This window comes from Tigriopus californicus, chromosome 7, assembly GCF_007210705.1.
Source record: "Tigriopus californicus strain San Diego chromosome 7, Tcal_SD_v2.1, whole genome shotgun sequence".
Classification (NCBI taxonomy): domain Eukaryota; kingdom Metazoa; phylum Arthropoda; class Copepoda; order Harpacticoida; family Harpacticidae; genus Tigriopus; species Tigriopus californicus.
In genome coordinates, this window is record NC_081446.1 from 3,360,893 (window position 1) to 3,372,783 (window position 11,891).

An 11,891-nucleotide genomic window follows, 5' to 3' on the forward strand; every position below is an offset into this window, starting at 1 on the left:
TACCAGTTCCAACTAAAGGCCAATAGTAATTGGCTTGTTCACTTTGAACTTCCTGATTATGTCAAGAGTATTTCTCAACAAGAATTGGAAAGCCATCAAAAAAGTTGTGTTTTGGCATACAAAACTAAAACTTAAAATAGACTGAAATTCACGTTCTTTCCAATAAATTGATGCACTGGTCAAATGATTTTAGTTAGCTCCTGTCTACACTTACATTCTTTGAATTTGATTTTCAGGCCAGGCATTACTTCAAGACACGTCATTGATCTTTTATGATCATTCATGCATAAAGTAGCAAAATGGAATGAAGTTTGCGAAAAAGCAGTACCTCACTTGGGATTCCTTTTGGATGTTGATCATTATTATTCACTTTGGATGCCATTTGGCTTTTTTCCCCTCTCAGCTGTTTGGATCAAGAGTTGAAGAAATCTCTCTCGACTTGGCAACCCTGTTTGTCTCTATCCGATCAAAAAAGAGAAATCTAGTCCGTCGACATTCTTTGTAGCTCATAGATTCATGAATTCATTCAGATATTGCCAATGACGGTGATTGAACGTGTGCATTAAATGACAAATGTCTACCAGAGTTATCACTTGTCAAGCACATACTATGGACGAAAGCATAATCAGACCTAATTAACAGATATACACATAAAGACTTCCTTTCCATCGCCCAGAGTCCCGTCCATTAAAACCGAAAGAACTACCATCTAGTTGTCATGATTGTACCTTCGAGCATTTCGTGCTAAAAAGGCCGCTATCTCGAGAATATAACCTGATAGCTTTGCGCCAAGGTCATTTTCGAGGGCCTTCATGACAGACTTATTTTTCTTGTGGTCGACAATGGTTATTTCGTCACAGGCCGGCGTTTTAGCCTAGAGCGCAGACGCCGAGAGAAAATCCTTCTTATTTTCTCTGGGCATTAGCCCGTTGGCCGGCCCGCCAGGCAATCAAGAGCCAGAAGAATGGTGGAGTTAGAGTCAGATTGGCCAAGCTGTCAGTTCATGTACCATTTATGGTCATGTCGCTCTTAACTGCTCGGACTTTAAAATGTCTGCTGCATCACAAACTTGAATGTTTGGATATTTTCAATATTCTCTAGTCATATTTGACTATACTTTGGCCACGATTTGGCTGAAAGAGGTGACATTTTTATGGCAACGCTAATGTTCTGTTAGAGTCGATGATGAAAGAAAAGGAGGGTGGCGAGAAGGGAAGACGGAACCGCCAGCCAGCTCGACCTACTGGCTGATGGATTCACGGAGTGACGGATCAGTTCATAAGTGGCCAAGTGTACGATTAAACGCTGGGGTTTGGTAGCGTACGTGTTGAACCTGTTCGTGATTAGAGCCCATCCGTGGCGAGAAATCCAATTTCTCTTCCCGGAGAGACCCGCATTCCATCGGATTCCCGCTCCCCGTTCTCCGGATCCCCCATGCATTTCTCCATTCCCGAAACATCTGACCACAAGGATCCCAAATCCGGGTCTCCTTATACGGTGAGTAGAACTACTTTTGGCACAGTCTCACTCTCCGTCTTTGTATGGACATGTGCTCGAAACAAGATTGCTGAGAGCGACAAAAAATGCGTTAGAATGAGGGAGGGTTAACTATGATATGACTAAGATTGATGTTTTTGCATTGCATTCAGCAAGAACTCAGCAGGAAATGACAAAAATACCTCGTGTCTCTTCTGGAGGCAAGGGTAGGCAAGGGAGATAACTGCTCGGGCGTGGATGGGTGGTATCTTTCAACATATGGTTCATCAGGGGCGTATGTGGAGTTCATAGCTCTTTAGGTTTGGAAGATGTGTTTCTCGGCCAATTTGTTGGCGGTTCTACTTTTGTGAAGCTAAACGTACCCAAATTAAACACAGTATAAGAAGATGATAAGCACCATGGAGCTTGCTATTTAAAGCTTATGGCAATTAGCCACAAACTTGAAAAAAAAAACTCTGGGGTGGCTACTAAAATAGTCAATTGGAATGACACGAACTGATAGCATTGAACTCAAAAAATATCCGTTTCATTGACACGCCAGACTTATGTGGTTCATATCAACGGGGTACGCCATTGCAATGTGCGTTATCGCCAACTCCACACCCTCCACGAGCAACTTCGACGCGAGTTCCATCCGTCCACGCTGCCTTCATTCCCTCCCAAGAAGATCTTGACCCTCGGGTTGAATCAGATTGAAGAGCGCCGCATGGCCTTGGAGAAGTACCTCCAACTTTTGTCCCAAGATCCCCGGATATCCCACAGCATCACCTTCAACGGGTTCTTATTGGCTTCACAACAGGAGACACGCTCGGAAAAGACCGAGGAGGTTCAACTGGATGTGTTCCTAATGAACGAAAAGAAGATCTCTGTCAGGGGCCTGACCATCCTTCAAACCGAGGAAGTGCTAGAGGTTTGTATTTTATATACTTTACACTCCTGTCTGTGTGGGTAGTATTTGACGTTGGTGGGATGTTCAACATTGCAGAAAGTATGTCAGCAATTGCAAGTCCCCGAGGAATACGTGCACTACTTCGCACTCTTCTTGTTAGAACGGAAGGAAGATGGGGATTTTGTGGTGGTTCGCAAACTCCAGGATTTCGAGTCGCCATACATCTCGCAAAAATCCGCTTCCAAAAGGTCGCTGAAGCTCGTCTTGAGAAAAGCGTAAGTGAGAGATTAACAATCAGGTACGGAAGGTTCCTGAGATTCATCTTTTGTGCATTCAGCTCATGGGATCCGAAGATTGATCTGGAGTTATTCAATCACAATGTGACGCTGACCCTGCTATACACGCAAACCATTGCCGAAGTGGAACGTGGGTGGATTGTAGCTAATCCCGAGACCAAACGACAGTTGGCTCGACTTCAGGCGATGGGATCTAAGTATGAGGTAAGTAAAGCGGGTCCTTATAATCCTCTAGATCCGCCTTTCTAAGGAAAGTAATCCAAAATATGTTTTCGAGTCGAACATGTTTTTGTGACCGAACGCCTTCAGATATCAATTTAGTCGGAACGTGTTGATGCGATGCAATGAATGAAAATCTAGTGGGCTTTAAGAGACCAGGCAGTTTTATATCGTCTTCTTTTGACGGATTCCTAAAAGGCGTTCAAAAGAAAGAAACCCTGAACAGACCTCTAGAATTGTATGGAATAAAAAGATATCTCGTGAAAAATCATAACTCAATGGTTATTCTCGCCGCTTTTAAACAGAGCCCGAACTTGCACGAAGCTCTGGCCAAATGATATAATAATGGTGTTACTCAAATTAGATCCTAATTGTCTGTGAACTTTTCAGTACATGCACACCGCCCACCGATTACCTTATTACGGCTATCTCCACTTCTTACCGTGTGTCTGCGACTATCCAATGACCAACACCCCCGCTCACATTGTCATTGGAAATCGAGAGCTCGTCATGAAGATCCGCACGCCCAAGGGAGAAATCAAAGAGGGGAGCTTCAAAGTGACCAAGATGCGTTGTTGGCGGATCATGACCGTGGCCAAAGGTATGACTTCGGATGAGTTCAACGACACGGATCCAGAAGACTCTGGGAGCAAGTTGGAATTGAGCTTCGAGTATCTGATGAACAATCAAGAACTCCAATGGATCACGATCATCTCGCCCCAAGCCATTCTGATGTCACTTTGTCTGCAGTCCATAGTTGAAGAGTTGTTGCGCGTTCGATCGGGGATTGCAATAAAAAAGGTAAGTTCGCATGGTTCTCCGGAATGATGGAAAAGAGTATTCGGCTACTAATTAGGGCATGTTTAGACAGTTTTCAGTTTTCTTGCAAACCCATTAAAAATACATTTTGGACCTTTCGTCAGATAACAGATCAGTCTGCCAATACAAATTCGTTGCTAGGCCAACTGTTGTAGAAAGTTCATTTGATAACAAATAAACAAGTAATAATCCTTTATATTGGAAGCATTGGGTGTCGCAGTCCCTGAGCTGTAGCGGTTAGTAAGGTAAAATAAATCTATTTTGGAGGTATTTAATATGCAAAGAAAGGCCCCCCCCCCCCAAATATGATTGTCACGCCTAAAACGAACCCAGGAAAAAGTCTATTTCAATCAGCACATCCATTACAAATCTCAAACATTGAAAATGTCGATTACCCAATATTCCAGCAAACTAAAAGCAAGTTACAGTTGTGAACATGTTCCCCAATCAAAGGTTTGCAAAAAATATCTCTAAAAGCTTATGTCTAAGTTTCAAAATCCTAGATAGTCTCTTAATTCCTACATTTTCACCCGCATTTTGGAGGTGGAAAGGTACAAATTGTTCATCAGATATTTCGGCAAAAATGATTGTTATACAGTAACTGAGTCAAACTCATTCAATTGATCAGTTAGCTGGTTTTTCATAACTGATTTATACCCTAGTATTTATGTTCCATGCTATTTATTAGGCCGGTGAGAAATCGTGCTCGACGGAATATCTCTTCCAAAGAAAAGATGGCGTGGTCCAAAAGTTCCCTATTCGAAGTGGACTCCATTCGGCTCAACATAAAAACTGCGGCAACGGAAATCCAACCATTCCCAAGGTAAGAATGAGAAGTCCAAGCAGGTTTCACTTTTATACTTAGTTTTGCAAAAACGATGACGATTTCGGCGAAAATCAATGAACCAAAACCTTTCAATGATTTGTAAAAATGAGCAGGATGATAAATTGTGATGAAGGCCAATCAATCATACTTTTTCAGTCAGTGCGAAATTCGCATGGTTTTAGGTAGGGCAAACCTTTGCCAATAACATAATACGAAGTGTATATCAGCAAAAATGACAAAAGGTTACCATCAAAAGCCTAATATTTTGATACCTTTGTAAGTTGTAAAACACTGATTGCACTGAGTACATTAAGCATTATTTTGTGAAAATGATATTTAAACAAGCCATTTTCTGGAACCGCCAACGGATATTTCTAATGTGCCACAGACAACCTCAAAGATGCCAGAGGCAGAGCTATTTGAAATGAACGATTAATTTACAGTCAATTGGTTGGTAAAATAACTGCAACCTATTTTTTACCTTCATGGCAAAAGGATTCATAGAAATCAAGAAAACTTCATCCTCGCGACTTTTACTCCAAAATTGTGAACAATTTCACATATTGCCAAAATGAATTACTAAAAAGTGCGAAATATTGTTGGTAATATTGCAAAGTTTGCAGATACATTAAATGTAAAGAATAATATGGGATATATAAGTGTTTTTGCAAAATTTGCACAAGATGCAAGATGCAAGTTTTGGCCAGCCCAAAATTGATAATTTATATTTCTTGAGGAATTTGTTTGTGTGGAATAGTAAGATATAGACGTTGCCAGTCCTGCTGGTGTGCTCCATGTGTCAATCCTAAAAGGCTTGTCAAAAACAATGAAAACCATAAAATGAATCTTCCATTTTCTTAAATGAAAGCTCTCCCGTGACACCGAAAATTCCTTTGAAGCCTTTCAAATGTCTAAACTAAGATCTTCTTTGCCTTTGCCCTCAGATTGATCCCAAGACGTTATCCTCGTTAACTGGACGGCAATACTCGGTGAAGAAGTTGAGCGAAAAGTTCGATGTGGTCAATTTCCGGGAAGCTGCTCGAGCTGCCGAGGATGTTCTCATCGAAAACGAAGCATTTTTCGAAATGAAGGACGACGAACCGTAATTCTGTGATGAATATTGTAGAGGATTGATCACCGTTCTGCAAAGTTTGAGCATAGCATTTTTTTGTCAAAGTATTAATGAACAGCCAACCCCAAACTGTTTCAGAAGCAATCAATCGGAGCAACAAGGCTCAGATTTTTATTTCGTTTGTCAAACTATTTTCCTCCTTCTTTTGAACCCGATATGTTTTACCATCATCTTAATCATAATGGTTTCTAGTTTTGTTATAATTTCTTTATGAACTACCTAACCCAATATGGAAAGAAAATAATCAATCCAATAAAAATGATGGTTATCTTTCAGTTTCACCTAAGCTCAGGGCGAAATTCATTGAAGTGTTCTGAGTCTTCGAGGTTTCAAGGGCAAACCACAAAGTAGCGCTGAACAACTCATAAATCTGCAATTACTATTGCACTTTCATCTCTGTGCTATTCTTGCCACAATCTTAAAAGGCTTCGAACAGAGTGAAAGGGGTTTTACACCGTCCAACCATTAAGGTTTGAAATTATCAGTGGCAAGGTCCTCTAAATGTATTCATAAGCTCAAGAGAATGACGTCATTAAATCTAGGGGTCATATAAAAATGAGTAATGGCATCATTTTATTTGACCATGAACCACCAGAATATGGACGGAGATGCTAGCGATTGGAATCATGAATTTGGAAGCGAATGCACCCGTTGCATTTTCCTTCAGATGTGAGTGCCCTCAGTCATTGCAATTATGTATTGCAAATTCCCCCTCAATCAAACGGCTGGGTCAAATGTAATGTCCTCTCAAAGAACAGAGTATCAAAGAGTGCAGATTGAAGGGTAATCAGGTCTTATGGTAATCAATTACCAAAAGAAGGCTAACAACAATTATGTGACGAGTTATGTAGTGATCGTTGAGAGGGCATAACTTTTGATCCAGTTCTTGGATTGCGCTGAAATTTGAATTGTATAATTGCAGCGACTTGGGACCCAGTCTCATGTAACGAACGCAATAAGTGTACTCAATTCCGAAATGACAATTCTCCAACGTAGCATTCCCTCCCTGTCCAGTTTCCAGTGGTTCCTGATTTGACCAACTTTTTGATGGATATGAAAGTAGTTGAAATTATTAAAAGACAAATATCTGCAATGATTCGCTATTAGGACTTTTTTTCTACACGATGTCGATGTTATCGAAACAAATTCAGGTTTTGAACAAACGTCCTCGTCCACCAGAAATTGTCTCAATGTACAGAAAACGGGTCGACCTTAGTTTACTTTGGAAAACTGGCAACTACATTCGAAATAACAATTGCCCGATTGAAGAAATCTGATGCTGTATTTTTGAATTTTCGAAACCGGAAAAGGAAAATATGAACAAGTAATGCTGATTGAAAGCATACCTAATGATTTTTCATTTTTGCACCTTGATTTGTGATATCACTGTATCAGCAGGCGATTATTCATCAAGTTGCTCTCCTTTCTTCGAGGTGCCCAACAATCCAGGTATTTACAGTTTACTGAACTACCTTTATTATCCCTCTCCTGTGTACGTACCGTACATTTGCAAAATGAAACAACGCTCAATTAGCGAAAATATCCCCCATTGTAAGCCAAATGTTCTTGGGTTGAACGGACTGATACAAGAACTCCTCGCCTTGACCTTGTGCATCGCTCATCCAATCCCTCTTGAGACCATAATTGACCCAGGTTCGTTTCACATTACAAGCAGAGGCATATTCCACGTACTTGGAACCTTCAGCCGACCCGAAGTACCAAAATCCATCCACATTTTGATGCTCCACCAAATACTTGGAGACATGGTCACGGTTGCCAGTAAGAATGTTCACCACTCCTCCGGGCAAATCACTGGTGTCGAAAATCTGATACATGTCTAAAGCCAGGATAGGATATCGTTGACTCGGAATGATGACCACCGAGTTGGACCGGCAAATGGCGGGAGCAAAGAGCGACACAAATCCCAGTAAGGGGAATTCATCCGGACAAGCAATAGCTAGCACACCCACGGGTTCGTGGATTTTGATGACTGTACCATAGAGCTGAGTCTCTTGGACCGTACCACCGTACTTGTCGGCGTAAGAGGCCCAGTAGAACAACCTCTGAACGGATTTGTCTACTTCACTCAAGGCGTCGGCCATGGGTTTACCCGTGAGGTCAGCAATTCGAGTAGCGAATTCCTGCTTCCGCATGTCCAGATTCTCGGCCACGTAGAACAAGATTTGGGCTCGATTGAAGCCGGATCGTTTCTCCCATCCCGGTTGAGCCTTGGCAGCCACTTCAACAGCGTTCCTTACGTCCTTTCGATTGGATTCTCCAACCTGAGCAATAACCTTGCCCTCCACATTTCGGATCACCGACACGTAATTGCCGTCAGGGCGTTTTTGGGCGCCACCATAGTACAACTTGTAGGTGTGGTCTACGGCAGGGGTACCCGAATCTTTTCCATTGTCATGCCCGTTAATGGCCGGTCTATCTGCCATATAAGTGGCTGCAAACTTCTTGATGTCGACGTCAACTGGAGCAATTTTGATCTTGTCCTGCCACTTGGGCTTAACGTACTCGAAAAGTCCTTCTTTGCCGCCATCCCGACCATATCCGCTTTGTTTGTAGCCTCCAAATCCTGCCGCAGCATCAAACATGTTATGGCAATTGATCCAAACTGCCCCAGCCTTGATATGCTTGGCCGTCTCAAGAGCTAGCGGCAATTGCTCGGAGTGAACCGAAGCTCCCAAGCCGTACATGGTGTTATTGGCGACGGCAATTGCTTCTTTAGCCGTTCTGAAAGGCATGGCCACCAACACGGGCCCAAAGATCTCCTCCATGACCACTTTGGAGGCGGTGTTCACGTTGGTTATGAGAGTTGGGGGATAATAGCAACCTTCAGGAGCCTCCACTTGAAAAACCTCGGCACCATCCTCCAAGGCCTCGTCCACGTACTTCTTAATGCTCTTCAATTGAGACTCACTTACGACGGGTCCCATGTCCATGGCCTTGTCCAACGTGTGACCAATTCGAAAGTGGCCTAATCTGGTCTTTAACTTCTGGATAAATTTGTCAAACACGGGCTCTTGAACTAAGAGTTTGGAGCCAGCCGAGCAAACTTGACCTTGATTAAACCAAATGGCATCAACCACCGACTCTACTGCCGAATCAAGGTCAGCGTTCTCATAAACAATTACCGGACTTTTCCCGCCCAACTCCAAGGAGATCTTCTTGCCAGTGCCTGCAGTGGCTTGTCGCAACACCTTGCCAATCTCAGTGGATCCAGTAAAGCCCACCTTGTCAACTTCGGGATGTTCAGCCAAAGTTTGGCCCATAGCTCCACCGCCAGTTACCACATTGAACACGCCTGCGGGAAGCCCGGCTTCAGCACAGATCTCGGCAAACAGAAGAGCTGATAACCGGGTGACAGTAGCGGGCTTTAAAACTACGGTGTTTCCCATGGCCAGGGCTGGAGCTACTTTCCACATCAGTAACATGAGAGGAAAGTTCCAAGGAACAATGGCTCCAACCACGCCAATGGACTTCCAGTTTCTCATTTCGTCATCTACCAGCTCTGCCCATCCAGCATAATGGTACAAATGTCGGATGACAACGGGCACGTCAGCATCACGGGTCTCTCGAATGGTTTTGCCGTTGTCCAACGCTTCAATGACGGCAATCAATCTGGAATGCTTCTGAACATGTCGAGCAATGGCATAAATATAACGAGCCCGCTCATGACCCGAGAGTTCACGCCAAGCAGGCAGAGCTTTGCTGGCCGCTTTCACGGCTACATCCACATCATCAGCATTGCCTTGAATGGTGGCCGATAGAACCTTGCCAGTGGCTGGCGTTATGGTCTCATAGCTCTTTCGGCCTTCGGGATGGTACCATTCATTATTGATGAAATGTCCAAAATTTCTCTTGTGGTCATCCAACCAAGCTTGGGCCACGTCATCGGATTCCGGGGCAGGTCCGTACTCCATAGTGTTGAAGATGTCCGAAACAGACGGATTGGTGGTTTTCTTGGTGGCTTCCATTCAAACCTTTGTAAATGATGGTGAGTTCCACAAGAGGGACGTTCAATCCAATTCATTATCCTATGCATGTTTCTTACCAACATTAACAGCTTTTGTGAAGAGATGAGGAGAGGAAAATCGAACACTTGTGCTTGGACGTGGGGGTGATAGTACACTCACTTGAATGGCGTTGGAGGAGCAAATCCGACCAGACCTCTGGGATCATGTATGGACTAAAAGTCGTCAAACAGGTTTTGTTGAATAACGACCTAGCTTTCCGGAGACAGAGTTCAATATATCTAGTGCGGGGTTCAAGGGGTTTCCTACGAAATTGGGGATCAAAGGTAGCTTTTGGAATTAGCCGATGCCATCAGATGCTGGAGATATCTAGTTTATTGTCAAAGGGAGTTTGATATATGGAAGAAAAAAATCAGATACGATTTGGAGAGAAGTGAATTTCAAATATTTTCCGTTCGGCTCTGACTCCTAAGTGCGTAGGTTTTACATCAAACACGCCATTAATGAAATAACAAATTAGATTCACTGATACAAACAAGTTGTAACTAAATGTATAGGTGAATCAATAATGGAATATTTGGGTTTCTTTCATGATTAATTGGTGGGGCTTTAGAACATGAAGTCACGGTTCTCATCAGATTCTTGAATATTCAGCGAAACGAAAGTACCTACCAAACCTTTTCTTAAAAAGGAAGGCATTCTTTTTTTGATTTGTTTTTTTCACGGGCTTTTCTAACCGCTACAGGGAATGTAATCCCCAGTACTATTAAAATGAAAGATCATAATTCGTCTATTTATTACCTTTCAATCTTTATATGATATTTCGCATACCAATGAGGTTTTCTTTTTCGGACTTCCTTACCGCTACCAGGATTGGAATCTCAGCAGTTCAAGACGAGAAGATTATTCATTTTACTTGACTTTTATTTATATATATTATTTGATCGATCAACGAATTAGAGTTGGCTGATCTGGCTAATCCTTGAATATAAGGTTGATCCGAAATTTTAGTCAAAAACTTGTCCAAGTCTGACTTAAATCCTGCTACTGTTTGAGTTGGCAGACCGAGCTAGTCCTTGAATGTAGGGCTGATCTTGAATGCTAGTTAAAAATTTGCCCAAGTCTGACTTGAAAGATGTAACCGGATCAACATGGCCTACGTATTCCCTACGAATATTAGAGGGACGCAAGTTAAACAATGAAGGAGCCCGAGAAAGAAGAGAAGTGGACTTCATTGTTCGAACTAGCCTGGTTTCTCAAGGGCTTGAAGGTGCTCTCAAAACGTGCGTTAAGCTTCTACGGTGACTAGAACTGACCCTAAGCCCTGAGTTGGGACAAAGCTCATGGATGCTTTTGAAGACGTACAATATCAGCTTTCGTACCTTGGTAATTGGTAATTGGTCATATTCGATGAAGGCCTTAATCCTACCCTGAACTACGTCCAATGTTCATCTTTGAACTTAAACTTAACCAAACCGACCTTTTTGACCGGTTTTACTCTAAAGCACGCCGGCTTTTGAGCTATGGTCGACCGCAGCTGGATTCTTGGATGATCAGCTTACCTCTGAGACGACTGCCACTGTGGTTGNATCTAGTTTATTGTGAAAGGGAGTTTGATATAGGGAAAAAGTTTTTTCAGATATGATTTGGAGAGAAGTGAATTTCATATATTTTCCGTTCGGCTCTGACTCCTAAGTGTGTAGGTTTTACATCAAACACGCCATTAATGAAATTACCAATTAGATTCACTGATACAAACAAGTTGTAACGAAATGTATAGGTGAATTAATAATGGAATATTTGGGTTTCTTTTATGATTAATTGATGGGGCTTTTGAACTGGAAGTCACGGTTCTCATCAGATTCTTGAATATTCAGCGAAACGAAAGTACCTACCAAACCTTTTCTTAAAAAGGAAGGCATTCTTTTTTTTTTTGTTTTTTCACGGGCTTTTCTAACCGCTACAGGGGATGTGATCCCCAGCACTATTAAAATGAACGATCATAATTATTGAATTGGAGTTGGCTGATCTGGCTAATCCTTGAATATAAGGTTGATCCGGAATTTTAGTCAAAAACTTGTCCAAGTCTGACTTAAAGCCTGCTACTGTTTGAGTTGGCAGACCGAGCTAGTCCTTGAATGTAGGGCTGATCTGGAATGCTAGTTAAAAATTTGCCCAAGTCTGACTTGAAAGATGTAACCGGATCAACATGGCCTACGTATTCCCTACG

The 11,891-nt window shown here is 42.4% G+C and overlaps 2 protein-coding genes across 3 annotated transcripts; one reads left to right on the top strand and one right to left on the bottom strand.

Moving 5' to 3' along the window:
- Nucleotides 1-1,188: 1,188 nt before the first annotated feature.
- LOC131882974 (sorting nexin-17-like) lies at nt 1,189-5,964 on the top strand. Its single transcript, XM_059230285.1, has 7 exons — nt 1,189-1,497; nt 2,039-2,407; nt 2,483-2,661; nt 2,724-2,886; nt 3,292-3,702; nt 4,409-4,543; nt 5,491-5,964. Exons 1-7 carry the CDS (start codon nt 1,435-1,437, stop codon nt 5,650-5,652), a joined length of 1,482 nt encoding a protein of 493 aa, XP_059086268.1. The 5' UTR covers nt 1,189-1,434; the 3' UTR covers nt 5,653-5,964.
- Nucleotides 5,965-6,941: 977 nt separating this feature from the next.
- Nucleotides 6,942-9,897, bottom strand: LOC131882968 (aldehyde dehydrogenase family 16 member A1-like). Of its 2 annotated transcripts, none has more exons than XM_059230276.1 (2): nt 9,742-9,897; nt 6,942-9,670 (listed from the first exon to the last, which is right to left on the bottom strand). In XM_059230276.1, the coding sequence occupies exon 2, from the start codon at nt 9,662-9,664 to the stop codon at nt 7,205-7,207; it is 2,460 nt and encodes an 819-aa protein (XP_059086259.1). In that variant the 5' UTR covers nt 9,665-9,670; nt 9,742-9,897; the 3' UTR covers nt 6,942-7,204. The 2 variants fall into 2 exon arrangements, with proteins under 2 accessions (XP_059086259.1, XP_059086260.1); XM_059230277.1 differs by having other exon boundaries at nt 9,746-9,890.
- Between the last annotated feature and the right edge of the window lie 1,994 nt (nt 9,898-11,891).